Raw genomic sequence first — 15,661 nt, forward strand, 5'->3', positions numbered from 1 at the left:
GTCAGACTTTTATTAACAAGTCATAGACATAGATAGGCAGTAGTACCTTTGACAAGTACTTCAGCATAGGAATTATTAATTGAATTTCCAAAATAAGAAAATAATATAAAATTTAATAAATCTACTTTCAATATGTGAATTTAAAATATTTTAAACATATAATTTTAATCTTTAATCATAAGGAGAAATGTCTGGACTGCTGGGCCAGGTACTACTCCCAATTTAATATTCTGAAAGTCTTCTTTATTAACTAAGGTGGTGAAATATATTATTTTCAATAATTAGTTATGGGTTTGTGAATTAAATAAAACTCCTTATTTAGGACATTAATAATTTACTTGGCACACGCATTACATGGGGCGAAAAAACGATTGAAACCACGAACAAAAAGAGAATTCTATAATATATAAACTAAATCACATATACATTGTATAAACATATCTTAACATACAGTAATAAAGTGAAAAGAGGATTGTAAAAAAATAATGGGGAAGAAAATATAAAGACTAATATACAGGCATAAATATTATATACAAGATTTTGTCATACAAATATAGAATTAAAACGGCTGCACCGTCTCCTGATGGAACAGTCGAACGCAAACCTTTCCGACTTTTTAACACATTGAATGTATAAAATATTAAAGTAATAAATACGAATCTATTTCTAAGTGATCTGTGTGTCTAAATGTAGACATGAAAATATATCATCGATTATAAGACCATGCAAAAAAGTATATATTCCTAACTACATTATAATTACTTTGACTTCAAAGTTGATTCCTGTGAGGCTACGAAGAATTCGACTTCATGGTTAATTTCTACACAATTAAAGACAATAGCCCATAAATTCTCATTTTATTTTACAACATTACATTGAAATGTATCAAGCTTTTTTGCATATATACGGATCTAAAATAACAGTTAGTTACATTTAATTCATTAAGAAAAAATAGTTCACAATATTAAAAAAATGGTGCAGGTCACCACCATATTTTTGGAAGACTGAAAAATGGAAAGAAAGTATAAAAATATCGTAATTCTTAGTAGCTATATTAAGAAGATTTTTTTAAAATGAGATTATATGTTTTTTCAACTATTAACCGCAATGGTATTTTTCTTAGATTTGATCCAGATAAATTTCAAATTTGTTTAATTGTCATAAAAACACCAAAATGTTTAATGAAGGCAATATAAAACAAAATGATTTTGTTCTGTAATTCTTTATTATAATAAATATTTTGTTTAGATTTTGCTAGATCATGACTATTTTTTAATAATTTATAAATATACCTTAAAACAGGTTCAAATTTTGTCTTTCAAAATATTTTGAAGTGGAGCAAAAAAGCATATAGGTATATCACTAATAAAAGTTTTGAAGAAGCATCGAATGTATAATAATGTTACTGAAGATAAAGTAACTTTCAGATAATGAGTCACTGAAATTCGTAGGTATTTACAATTATTGATAGAAAACTTGATCAATATTCAGTAATGGAAATACATATAAAGTAAAATTCTAAAACTTCGGGAGTTAATTTTATTCTCTAATGTCTAAAAATTGAAAGCTTTGATGAAAGTTACATTTCTGGGACTGTCATTGACATAAATTTTATGTATATCATAAGTTTCCATGTAACATAAGGATAGTATCAGAGACAACATATTTCTGTATATCTCTAGATAGTTGGTGTTATGGCTAGTCATCTCTGATGTTACACTTATTTCATTTGAGCTCGAATATAACCTTTGACTATGGCAATCAAAGAACCATTACCTCATCAGTTTCCATTGTCTACTATCTTTAAAAGATCACAAGAAAATTAAGAGAATAAGATGTCCTATATAAAATTGTACACCTGACTTCTTAATATACTACTTTTGTTGGATTAATATTGTAAAAATTCTCATTTGTTAACCATCAGGTGAAAATATGATAAAAAAAAAATAAAAAATGATCCCGATAAAATATAAATAAAAAATTATTATAAAATGTGATCCGCGATCTACAATTTTAGAACCTACCTACCTACCTACTAACGTACATTATCACGAAAATATATTTTACATTAGAAATAACTTAATTTAAAATTGCATTAATCTGCAGCTTCGTAAACACATTAAAAATCACAATAATATAATATTTACCACATCGAAAACGTTCGAACTGAATGTGAAATGAATGTCAATAGCATACAGTTCAAATGGCTTTGCAACTGTAGCTACTGAGAGTCGAACTAAAAGAAAAGGTCATCTATATATTAAATGTGGTGGTGAGGCGCAGCCGGGGAGTTGACGGCTGCGGCCTGCGGTGAAGGCGGAGTTGGAGTTGTGCTCGGGCCACTTTCGGATGAGGCCGATGAATGACTCACGCTCTGACCTTGTGCCGGCCAGTTTCCTTGTTCCACCTGCAATCGTTGGTGGGCTTGTTGCCGAGCCCTAAATTCGGCGGCCTTCAGCTGCTCCAAATGGAATTGTTGCCTTTCAGTTATTAGCTGTTGTCTCTGATATTCCAGACCTTCTCTTTCTTTCTCCATGGTGGTTTCCAGCTCTTCAAAATGCCTCAATTTGATCTCGAGCTTTTTCATTTGAGTTTCCACCAGCAAGGCCACCAAAGATTTAATCTTTCTTTCTTCTACTGCCGCCAAGTGTTTGGCTTTTACGGCGGCGGCGGCCAAGGCGGCAGCAGCGGCACTCTGCATATCGCTTTCTTTAATTCCTTTGTCTCCTTTTAAGTCATCGTTGGATTTATCTTTGTCCTCTGATGGTTCTGCTTTAACAGCGTCATCCAACTTTTTATCATCCTTTTCTTCTTTAATCTCCATTTCCTTCTTGATCTCCTCATCTTTATCCGGAATTGTGCCAGCTATCCCTGTGAGTGAAAGGTTTGCTGTCGCATCAAACTTCCCCTCAATGGACGAAGCCTCGACATTTTTTAAATGTGCGTCCATCACCGAAGCTGGAACTTCGTCTTTGATATTGGCAAATTCAGTCATTGCCGACTTGGCTGCAGCAGCTGCGACCCTAGGGTCAACGATTGAGGCAAGAAAAGCAACTGTTGACATTATTGGATTACCAGCTTTACTGAATGGTATCGGTTGATACGCTAGAGGACCGAGGGCACTGCCTGCTTCTGGGTCTTCCAGATAGGGGTCTTCAATTGGTAATCTCAGGAAATGAAGGATACACTCATCCTGTGTCCTAGAACCTACATGTTCACAAACCTTATTCCAATCATCTTTGTACATTTCTAATCCCTCTAAGAGAAGCAAAGTTTCTTGTTCAGTCCAATCTCTTGTTAATGAAGCAGCACTTTTGTTTCTTAGTGCCGCTGGTTTCTTAGCGTATTGATCAAGCTTCAATCCAAACGTAGAAAGTTCACCTGGCTCTGGCTTTTTGATGTCTTGGGATTTGTCCAAGTCCAGCAATGTTTTAGCTGCGCTTGGTTGTGGTGTTTTTGGAGGATTAACAGGCTGCAAACCTGAAGGTGTATCTGATAAGATGTGGAAGTGTGATGTTGGGGGTGGTCCCATGGGTGTAGGTCTTGACTCTGTGTCTACTTGATAGTTAATTAGGCCCCATTGTTCCAAAAATGCGTGCACCCTCATAATAGCACAAACATCACCTGCTAAATTTCTTCTGCAGGCTGTACTAGTGATGTATTCAGTAGGATTTAATCTGTATGTGTCCAACATGAAGTTCCTATATGCTAAATATATCTCGGGAGTTTTCGACTTATTCTTACCATTAAAGAATTCAGGCATTGCTCGTTTCTCCACCTCGTGGATGGCGTTATAATCGAACCAAGAGGAGTATGATGGAATTATTATGTGGTGAGTTTGTTCAGTGACATTATCTTCTTGTCCATCATCTTGGGTGTTACTGTCACTTTTAGCAGTCTGTGAGTCTTCGCCTTTATCATCAGTCTCGTCTAACTCAATCAATGAGCCACCTTTCAGTGGTTGAAGTTCGTGATCTTTTTTAGTGAGAATTTGATTTGGAGCGGCGGGATTTACTTCCACAATGTTGGGTTCCGGTATGGGGTCTTCCATGTCTTTCGTCAAGTCTTCAGCTTCATCGTCCGGCTTCGATTTCTTGCAGATGGCTGGGCTTCGGCCGCTTTTGCGCTTGCCAGCCTTGGAAGGAGGAGATGGTGATCTCTTCCTTTTTTGTTTTTTCCTAAAAGATTAAAAATCTGATCTAATATTTAAAAAAATGAAACACAGCTTACTTATCGGGGTTCATCAGGTCTTCAACTGACATCCTTTGTGGATGTATTTTCTTTTTGCCCATTTCGTCAACTTCATAGTCCTCTTCAGCCATCCATTCGTTGTACTGATCAGTCTCATACACCCACAGGTAGGTTATCCTCCATGGGCCAATGTGGGGGCTCATGGGCTCGATAATTATCGAGTCCAAACCATTCGCTTCGACGTTTATCCAAGAGTCGAACGAGCTAGGAAAGTAGTACCAGTGCATCATCAAGTTTTTGTCCCTTTTAAATAAGGGCCTGGCGTATTCCTCTTTTAGAGGATCTGTTGGGCCATAGACTATGTGAGTAGCGTTCTCTTCTGACTCCACTATCTGGCCGTTACGTTTGCGCACAATTTCCTTAATTTTTTGAGTTATTGACTTATCAATGTCAGGTTTTATGTAAACAATTGGTGGTGTATACAGTTTGTTTTGAATCAGTGTTTTCTCCATGGCTTGGAACATGTCAAATACTCTTTCTACTTTATTAGAATTAGTCTGAAATGAATTATAAGCACAATGTATCTTACGCAACAAATTTAAATATATAAATATGATTTCAATAAAGGAGAAAACTGATACAAGAGCCATAGTATCAATTGTCAAAATTCATATTAGAATACTGTACACTACTTTTTATATTTGTTATTTGTTCTGTTAATTACTTACTTCAAGTAATTAAAAATAAATTAACACAATAAATTCTATGAAAGGCTTAAAGTTATTTTAACATAAGTCCACTTAAACATACCTTTCCTGTAGGCAACTCGAACTTTCTCCATCCATGTTCACATTTAAATCTGTATGCAGCTAAAAGTAAATGACACAGTCCACCACCAGGCTTGAAATCAAGGAAATATCTAACTGGTATCCTAGTCATTAAGGGCTTTTGCGAGTTCTTTCCTAGGAAGTCTTCTTGAAACTGCATGAGTTGAATCGTTAGGGCAGCTATCACCCTATTTGTTAAAGGATCTGATGACACATACTAAAAAAAGGGCATATGCAGTTTTTGAAATCAGATAGAATCACTAATCAACTTATAATATAAAAATTGTCAATGCTTCAGTATATTTAGCTTAATTTTAATTGTTCATTTATGTATATCATATTTAAGACTTCTCCAAAATTAAGTATTCAATTCCAATACAATCCTTCTTGGGTAATACTGATATTTTTTAGGTGCACAGTGAATAAGACCTTTTATTTTTAAAATTAAAAACAATGGAGAAACTATATTTCTCATAGAAACAACTACTAAAATGACTAATTTTACAAGTAATACCTTTTTTCCATTTTTCTGTAACCATAAACGAACACCCTCTAAAGCCGCCAAAGTTTCATTGCATTCAAAATATTTAGTATTCGGACTGCCGTCCATTTTAGGCCCCAAAGACAACATTTTGAAAATTGTTTGCCGGTCGACGAGCTGATTTATGAATGAATTGTATAGTATATTGATACAATTTTTGTTTACATGGTATAATTCTTTGTCTATAGGTGTGTTCGGGCTAAAAAATATACATATACAGTACGATTTTGCACGTAAATTGTAAACATAAATATTTACTTGTTCTACCGGACTAGCGAAAACTGGGGGATTTTGGTTTGTAACTAATTGAGTAGCCGTTGTATGACGCCAGCTGGTTAAGGTACATTCACACCGACACAAACGTGAGATGAAATATCCACATAAAGGGTGTTTCAAAATTTGTTTTACTTGCCTTTGTTTATTTCTAGACCAGAGAGAGAAAACCCACGAAAGTGTTCACATCTCAATTTTTTTAACGTTGTTTGCGTCAAACTGCATCCTTATATTTTTAATCGCTTTTGAAAAATATACTTAAACTGAAATGTGCCGTCTGTGATTTAAGTATTTATACCAAACTAGTAGATGACAAAATTCAAGATTATCTATATTATTTAATTATAAGTAACTTGGATACTGTAAGTTGGTGTACCATTTTGCCTAATTTTTGGGAAATCCCCTAGTACTTCCACTAGACGCCATTTTTAATTACTAATTGTATTAGTATTTATTTTATGAAGAATATTTGATTGATAGGTTCCTACTAATGAAAAAAAAAAACGATTTGTTGACATTAATTTATAAAAATTAAAACAATTAATAAAGGTGCATATTTTATTTATGTACAGCGTGCCCTTCAACACATACTAAATTACGTTTACCCTCAATGCTGATTCTACAGCGTTCGGATATTTCTGTACATGTTAAATATACATCGCTTATATTCTTTTGTGGGTGTCGAAGTTCAACAGTAATATCTATATTTTGACTTCCTCCAGCCTTTCCTTTTTTCAAACTTTCATTTGGATTACTTAATAAATCAGTTGTTAAATATCCTTTTGTCCTGGATTCGCCTGATTTGTATGTTTGGTCCTTTTGATTTACGTCGGATTGTTCGTTTGTTTGTCTAAATTTTTGAGTACAACTGTCGATGGTACCTTCGCAGGATTTTGGTCTAAATGTTGGAATGAACTTTCCTTTGTTTGTCGATTTCTCTGATTTCTTCAGCCAGGAATATTTATTGTGATTCCCTTGGTTCATATTCGAATCTACTGTACTGATGCTGTCCGTATAGTTTATTTTAAATCCAGGGATGTACGTATTTCCGTTATCATCAGACAAACTACCCTTCGACGCACAAAATCTGAAAAAATATTCTCCAACGTATTAACACTAATCTGTGGTATTATATCATTTAAATATTAATACTTACAGATGCATTATGGATAGGTCGCAGAATTTGCGAGGTTTTAGGTTATATTTTTTAGTTACCATGTATAATAATTATAAATACTCAATATATAAAATTAATGTCCTTTTATAAATTTTGATCGTTCGCAATTACACTTGTTTGAATTAAATATTAAAACATTTTTATGTTTTGACTTTGAAGTTATCATTGCTGGGTATTGAATTATTTTTATTATACTAAAGGCAATAAATTAGGAATCAACGTCTTCCAAAAATCAGATTTATACTATATATGTTAAAAAAACTTAAAAATTATAAATACATTAATATTATTTAATTTTAATATTTATTAATTATTTCTTTACTCAACATTTCTTGTGAAATATCAATGTAGCTTTGTAAGTAAAGATTTCGTACAGTATATTCAGATTTTTTAAAACATAAAACAATACATGAAGGCTGCAAATGTATGTAACTGATCTGTTTATTAATTTATTAGATTTATTATTAATAATAAATAATTACTGAAATACATTTTATTTCAAAAATATATTTTAGTAATGTTCATATATTCTTAGTCACAGGAATGAATAAAAACCAAATATGAAATCAACCTTATTTATTAATTAATATATTAATTCATTTAATTTAATATTAGTCATGTTAGTTATATTAATAATGGATTTAGTAAGTACATTTCTGAGCTTTTGCCAAAAGACATATATGCAAATCGATAATGGTTCTGTTTTAATCCAATCAGAATAAAAAATATACAATTTTTAATTATACATTTATTTTATAGCAGCAAGTAAATAATGTACACGGGCATTAAATAATTATGCAACACTAAAAAGGCCTGTTTCAGAATTTCTCACACTCCACTAGTTTTTGGGCTTCATTCTGTAATAAAACAAAAGCAGCTATATATCAAATATTGAGGCAAAGCAATAAAACATGTACAAACCTGAATTATTTTATAAATCAGCATGATCGTTTCGACGGACTCCTTGCAGTTGTTCTCGTTTTCGACGGTGTTGGATGGCGTCGAGGCCCTCTTACCCCAATTGGGCGAGAAATTAACTTGGGCAGTGCATACTCCCATAAAAACGACGAGTATTGCGAGGATTACAAAACTGCGATGCATTTTGGTGCGTTTGTTGTGTACTTGATTTTCCTCTTCAATGACTGTTCGGAAAATGATGTTCTTAACTCGGGCGCACGAACTTTTATACTGCATAAGGACCGGAGGAGAGACTTCATCCCCCTCCAATGCAGAATTAATTGAGAAACCTTTTGTAAATAGCAACAATATTACGTCTGAAGCATACTGTAAACTTTTCAGATTGACAATTTCCGATAAAGAAACACTAAAACTTCTCTAACGTAAGGAGTTTAAAAATAAATTGTGTACATACACCCTCGTACCAAATAAGTTGATTGGAATTAAAATTTATTGAAATTCAATAGTTTTTTTAACGGCCATAAAATGTTTGGTACATTTGTACTTTTGTTGAGATTACCTAACCAAATTAATTATTAATTATAGTATTTTTTTTAATTTAAAACAAGACATAAATATATATTTTTTAATTATGTCTCTATAAATATTATTATTGCATCTTAAATTTAGTTTAAAGACATCTTTATATTAATTAAAACTAAAATTTAAATGAATTTTCCGTAGAACAATTTTTATAAGAAATTTATTTGGAAATTGTCGTTTATCTAAATATTAATCAAATTATGGCACTTAAGTATTTCAGTCAAATTAAATTATTTTTTTTTATTTTAAAAATAGGGTTTAAATAAATCATTATTTTGGATAGAAACATTTTAATTTATCCCACTATTGAAGACTTACTTTTTTTAAACTAAATATTTCTGTTAATTAATTTTTGATTCAACCAATTAATTTTAAAAAGTCAAAACATTTCTTTATAAGTACATTTTCTTTATAACTTTAACAAGTTTTTGTAATAGAAATATAAATTTTATTTAAAAATGACGTAACTGATTAATATTTATGTTTTCTTCATTTATTGGAATCACTTCAGAAGAATCATTTACCAGAAAGTTTTGTTAAATAAATAATTTTCACTCCAAGACTCTATTGAATACCTGACCATATCAAAACTTCCAATACATCTATAATAAGGATAATTGCAATTTATTATGATTTTATTAAAACCAGTCGTTGAAAGTTTCACCATTATATCGAAAAAACCATCACTGGCACGTGCAGATATTTTTCTGTCATTTTAAAGGACGTTTATTACGTTATATAAAAACAGACTCAGTCGATGTCAATTCTGTCTTCAATACATATTTCCCAAATTATACAGCAGTTTTTAAATTTTAATAAATTAATCTATTATTCAACTGAATTTAGCCTTGGTACCTTCGTCCTTACATTTCTTAATATCTTCTTAAATTATGGATTTACCATAGATTTCCTTTCATCAACAACTTCTGTTTGTATGACCCACTTATCATAATTATTCATCACAAGTGGTTTAATTGTGTTGAACCACATAATCATTATGATACTTGAATTCCTCATTGAATAACATTTATTTCAAAATCAGAATCAGTGATAACGTTTTTATTCAATTTTAAAGAGAGATCAACTTTTTTCTAAAAATTTTACTATGTATGACAAAAACAAAAAAAAAAAAAAACTCCCAACAAAAGAATAAGAAGCAAATAAAAATGTTCAAACACGAATTTTATTTATGAATCTAACACACAATTTAAAGCAAATAACTTAATTTTGTTTAATATTAAAGAGTAGTTTGGAATGGTAGAAATTATGTGTAATTACTTAGTAAAAATTTTCAAATTCTATAGATAAATAGAGAATAATATGAAATATTAAATTAATTATATATATTTAAAAAATAATACGTGTTTTATTTAGAATATGTCGAATAAGTAATTTATTATGTAGTTATTAATAATTATTTCTTATATAGAATTATAAGTAAGAATGATCAAAAACAAAATTTAAAATATTTTATTATAAAAGATCTTTTAATAAAATATATATTTAAAAACCCATGTCTGTCTTAATGTTTGCTCATTGAATAACATTTATTTCAAAATCAGAATCAGTGATAATGTTTTTATTCAATTTTAAAGAAATAGTACACTTAAATTCACTTTTTCCTAAAAATGTTACTATGTAAAAAACAAAAAAAAAAACACCCAACAAAAGAATAAGAAGCAAATAAAAATGTTCAAACACGAATTTTATTTATGAATCTAACACACAATTTAAAGCAAATAACTTAATTTTGTTTAATATTAAAGAGTAGTTTGGAATGGTAGAAATTATGTGTAATTACTTAGCAAAAATTATGACATTTTCAAATTTTATAGATAAATAGAGAATAATATGAAATATTAAATTAATTATATATATTTAAAAAATAATACGTGTTTTATTTAGAATATGTCGAATAAGTAATTTATTATGTAGTTATTAAGTAATTTGTTATGTAGTATTAAGTAAGAATGATCAAAAACAAAATTTAAAATACTTTATTATAAAAGATTTTAATAAAATATATATTTAAAAACGCCTGTTGTTAAAATATTATAAATAATAAATTCTATATATAATTAGTTATATTTATTCCTCATTTTTGTACATGTTGTGCGCATGTAAATATTTAATTGGAGACACACTTTGTAAATCTATATTAAATGCTGTATTTTCAATATATATATATATATATATATATATATATATATATATTCACCATAATTTACTTAGGAGTAAAAGTAAAGTAGTGCTACGTTTTCATTTTGATTTTTTCTTGTAAAAAAACAGTCACCAACTAAAGCTTTTAGCTATGTTGAATTTTGACACAATTCAGCCTTAATGCTTGTCAAAATTGAAATACATTTCTGTATATGTATGTTTTGTTACATTGATAGAGAATATGACTTTTTTAAAACAAAAGTAAAGTAACAAACATTCTTAGATATTATTATTTTCAATATATATTTTTTCACTATAATTTACTTAGGAGTAAAAGTAAAACAACAACTATATTTCTATATATGTATTTTTTGTTACGTCGATGTAGAGGTAAAAAGTAAAGTAACAAACATCTTTAGATTTTTATAATAACTTATTTAGTATTTGCCATGAGTAAACTGCCAGTTTACCAGGAAAGACTCTTGAGCAGATCACACAATAAAACTTTTGATACTATATATAAGTTTTAAGATAATAACAAAATATTTATTTGTATTTACTTAACTTTAAGTATTGTTTTAATGGTAATTGAAAAAAAGGAGTTTTGTATCACAAAAACACAGATATATTCCATAACGTATTTATTTCAATTAAACATTACACATGGGCATAGACACCTAAACAATCAATTGTTAAACTTTCCTTGGCACATCAACATCCTTTGGGCTTCGGTCTGAAAACGAAATGTTTTATGGTAAAACATTTAAAGAGCAACAAAATAATCAACGTACCTGGATAATTTTGTAAATCACCATAAGACTGTCCATGGGCTCCCTGCAGTTGTTACCATCGTTGGTACCGGGAGACCGTTTACCCCAGTTCGGTGTGAAGTTAATTTGCGAGTTGCAAAGTTGAAAGATCGCAAGAAAGACGACGACGAGTGCAACAGTTCGGTACATGTTTGCTGGAGTTTTTCGGACGACTCGTTTATGTGCTGTCTGCGAGTAGAATGAACCGGATTGGAGAAATACAAACTTATATACCCAGTTCTACTATATAATTACGATATCATCCACCCCCACGTGAAACCCCACATATTACGATGAAAATACTAAAATGATTGATTTTATCTCGGCCATTCAGTTCTTCGGGTTATTTGATTATATTGTTTCGTAAAATGCTCACACAATATTTTGCTACTTAAGGTATCACAATTGCCTTTTTCAATTTTGAGGGTAGAAAAATATATTCTAGGAATTTTTGAAAGATTAAATTTAAATAAATTGTTATAATATATTATAAATTTTCCAGCTTATTACAACAAATATATTGTTTTAAATCAAATAAATAGAATTATACTTAATTTCTTATATTAATATTAAATTATCCACACAAACTATTTATTATTAATTAAGAAATGCGTACCTGTAATAGTTATACTACATTAAATAAAATTTTAAACAAAATAAATACTCAATGCTCACAGATATAACAAACATTTAAAAATATATATTCATTAAATAATTTAAAAATAATTTTAAAAAATTATTATTTTGTTGGGTACCCGTTGTTCTTTATAGGAGCCTATAAGAGAAAAAGGCATAGAATCAACGAAATCTGGGCAACGGTCGTTTGAAATTAATTTCCAAGACACATACGTTTTCAATTGGATTTAGATCCGGACTTCGCACTGGCCCATCGAGAACCTCAACATGATTATCTTTTAATAATTAATTTTGATTTGATTTTTAATTTTGAACAACGAATCATTATCAAGCATAAGAATTCATGTAACTGGTAAATTATCGTTGACAAATGGTTCTATATATTTATACATGAAACTGTCTATATTACCAATAATTTTTTGTTATGGTACAATACCATGCCAAGAAAAGGGTTCCTTTTCTTGGCACCCCTCTAGAGTGCAATGTTTCTTCCTTCCCACTTCAATATTCCGGATAAATAAATAATAACAATAATAGAACACAGAAAAACACTGAATAAAATAACATAAACCATACTAAAAATAAATTCTTACTATCAAGAGTATGGTTAAATAGTGGTACAAAACTTGAATATATTTGAATGTGGTATTTCTTTGGCCATCCAAATCACAGTAAAATGTGATTTTACAGTAATATATCTGTCATTTTTAAGATGTGTGACAGAAAAAACGAAAAAACTTATAGAATATTGAATTGACTGCACAAAATTGGAATTAAATCGTTTTATGAAATACAAATATCTAATTTTATTATTATATTTATTTTCTATTAGCAAAACTTAATTGTAAAATTTACTATTTATATTTTTATTTGTAAATTAAAGATTCAATTAAAATTGATTTACATCAACGATTCCATACGTGGAACGTATCATCCAATTGTATCAAAACAAATAAGCTGGGAGTAATTCAAATACAATATTCGGAACAGCTTACGGGAGTTCGTTATATTATTTATAAATATTTGTTGTGTAAACATAAAAATCAAATTGTATCAAAATTAATAATCCGCTGCTACTCTCTTTGATTACTTATCTACCTTTCCTAATAAAACAAACTCATTCTTATTGATTGAATCATCGCAAAGTTTTAACTGGCCAAGTTTGTCCAACATTGAAAATGGCTGGGAGTTTAAATGATCAGTTGTAACTGTATTAGTTTACGTAGTTGTTTGTTAATTCAGATTTATTTTTTTTTTTTTTAATTAATAAGCCAGTTTAGATTTAAATAAACAATAAATTAGCGAAGTTTTCAATAGTTCGCAACAATGGAAACGATGTGAACTCAGTTTATTTTACCAAATTAATTTATTTGCAAAACATGTAATCTCATTGGCATTATATTGCGATTAAACGTCTGAACAATATAAAACAGGACGTCCCTGTTTCCCTGCAGTAATGAAGTAGAAATTATAATTTGCATAATGCCATATTCATATGTGTTTTAAAATAAATACATACAATTTTTTAAAATTATTTTATTTATTTATTAATAAATTAAAGAATTATATTGATATAGTCACAAAACAATTAAGAATCTATTTAAAATGATTAAATATTGTGTACAGGAGAAATTAATTTATGTTCCTACTTCACGATTTATTTAAGTTCTATCTCACCATACAGTCCAGATATTTGTCTATGTGTTTATTATTTATTTTTTTCATTGTCCAATTTTTTATTTAAGAAACGGTTTGATTTTGAAGATAAAGTGAAAACTAATTGTTATCTCTTCTTAAATTCCATTGATGGTGATGAAATTTTTGTGTAAAAGATAAATATTAAAAAAGTTACTTTTTTTAACACCTATTATTAACATAGACTACATTTTCAATGAACATTATTCGATGAAAAAAATCTCTATTGTGATTTTCAGTTTTAATTGCATATTTAGTTCCTCCATTAATCAAAGTCAAAAAATTGTTTCATAGAAAAATCAATAAAATGTATTTATACGCTCATTGCAAGTTCCAAATCAAAACAAGTAAATTTTTTATCTATGATTTATATTATTTGTATGTAGGAAAAAACACTTTTTAGGTAAGTTAATTTTTTTACTATTGACTGATTTATTATTTTTTATTATTCTCTAAATATCTATGTGTGTAATATAGAACATTTCAGTTTCAGCTGAATATAAAGAGTAGCTCATGCGCATGCGCGTAAATTTAAATGCATAATTTAAATATATTTACTTAAACTACAAGATTGTCCGTATTTTATTTCAGGATAAACATCCAGTAAAAATATATTTTGACGTTAATGAACAGAATATTGGACAAGCAATCAAATATTAATTATTAGCAAAGAATTTTTCGTTAAAAGTAGTCCTTTAACAGTCAAAGTTAAACACAATGAATATGATATAATAATTTAAAACGAAAAATTAATACCGTTTACTTCTTCATTTATTTGTTATCTTTTAAATTATTGTTAAATTGTCTACAATCGGAGATAATCAATAACTAAATTAAACTCTTGCCAATGATAAAGCTTTATGTTTGATGTACTACTTATTATATTATTTACACAGGGTATCCTCGAAATATTTGCAGTTTTATTTTATTGCATGTTCTTTAATTGTATTTTTCTGTCAAAAGTTTGTTCTTAGCAACATTAACAAGATAACATATGCCTGTTTTAAAGACAACTCGTATACGAATAAATATTGCCATTTCAGAAACATGTTCAGTGAAAGACAAATAAATTAGGACGTTTTGTAAATGCTGTATATGCTACATGTGGTGCAGTCTACATCATATATTAAACTTATTTGAACATATTTAAATTTTTCACTTTATGCTCAGTTTTACAGCATTGACACGTTTGTATTAATGAAAAATGAAGAAACTACAATAAATTATTAACTCTGAGTACCACTATCCCTTTTTTATCCTTTATCCCTTTTTCCTTTCTCTATTTTTTTCCTTTTTCCCTTTTTTTGTCAACTTTTATATTAAGGGAAGATAAGGCAAATTGATCTTTCGGGGATACTCTATATTTAATTTTAAATAACGGTTGGGATGAAAAATTCCTAGGCTAGCATTGAAAAAATCTTTTTTTGGCAGAATTTGATTTTATTATTTAATATAGTTGTCTTAGAGGGCTTCCTGTTATATCGATACACTTATTCCAGCGATTTTTCAACTTTTTGATCCTGTCCGAAAATTAAAAAAATATTTTTCCGGGAGGTCTGTAAAATACTCCTCCGCGAGCTGAATTTTTTATTAATTACCCATCTTTAGTTTGGGAAGAGATAATAGTCCGATGGATGGGGAAGCAATTGGAGCCTTAAATCGATGCTCTTGTGTGCCGGTGCATTGTCTTGCAAAACCAAAATGTTTTTTCCTTCATGTGAGGCCGTTTCGCAGCGATTTCGGACTTTTTTCGAGGTGATCCCCGAAGAGTATGCCATGACAATCCCTCGAAATCAATATTTCACGGTGTAACCTGAAGGAGAATTAGCCTCATAATATTTATTCATCTTTT

The 15,661-nt window shown here is 29.5% G+C and overlaps 2 protein-coding genes across 3 annotated transcripts; both read right to left on the reverse strand.

Moving 5' to 3' along the window:
• Window positions 1–1,107: 1,107 nt before the first annotated feature.
• On the reverse strand, window positions 1,108–5,783 carry LOC109603682 (SWI/SNF complex subunit SMARCC2). 2 transcript variants are annotated; one of them, XM_020020279.2, is made up of 4 exons: window positions 5,533–5,783; window positions 5,002–5,235; window positions 4,231–4,748; window positions 1,108–4,163 (listed from the first exon to the last, which is right to left on the reverse strand). In XM_020020279.2, exons 1-4 carry the CDS (start codon window positions 5,647–5,649, stop codon window positions 2,261–2,263), a joined length of 2,772 nt encoding a protein of 923 aa, XP_019875838.1. In that variant the 5' UTR covers window positions 5,650–5,783; the 3' UTR covers window positions 1,108–2,260. The 2 variants fall into 2 exon arrangements, with proteins under 2 accessions (XP_019875838.1, XP_019875765.1); XM_020020206.2 differs by having other exon boundaries at window positions 1,108–4,178.
• A 593-nt stretch (window positions 5,784–6,376) lies between these two features.
• On the reverse strand, window positions 6,377–7,184 carry LOC109598993 (uncharacterized). The gene is made up of 2 exons (XM_020014947.2): window positions 6,989–7,184; window positions 6,377–6,919 (listed from the first exon to the last, which is right to left on the reverse strand). The coding sequence occupies exons 1-2, from the start codon at window positions 7,048–7,050 to the stop codon at window positions 6,391–6,393; spliced, it is 591 nt and encodes a 196-aa protein (XP_019870506.1). The 5' UTR covers window positions 7,051–7,184; the 3' UTR covers window positions 6,377–6,390.
• Window positions 7,185–15,661: the final 8,477 nt, after the last annotated feature.

Source organism: Aethina tumida, chromosome 1 (genome assembly GCF_024364675.1).
Source record: "Aethina tumida isolate Nest 87 chromosome 1, icAetTumi1.1, whole genome shotgun sequence".
Taxonomy (NCBI): Eukaryota; Metazoa; Arthropoda; class Insecta; order Coleoptera; family Nitidulidae; genus Aethina; species Aethina tumida.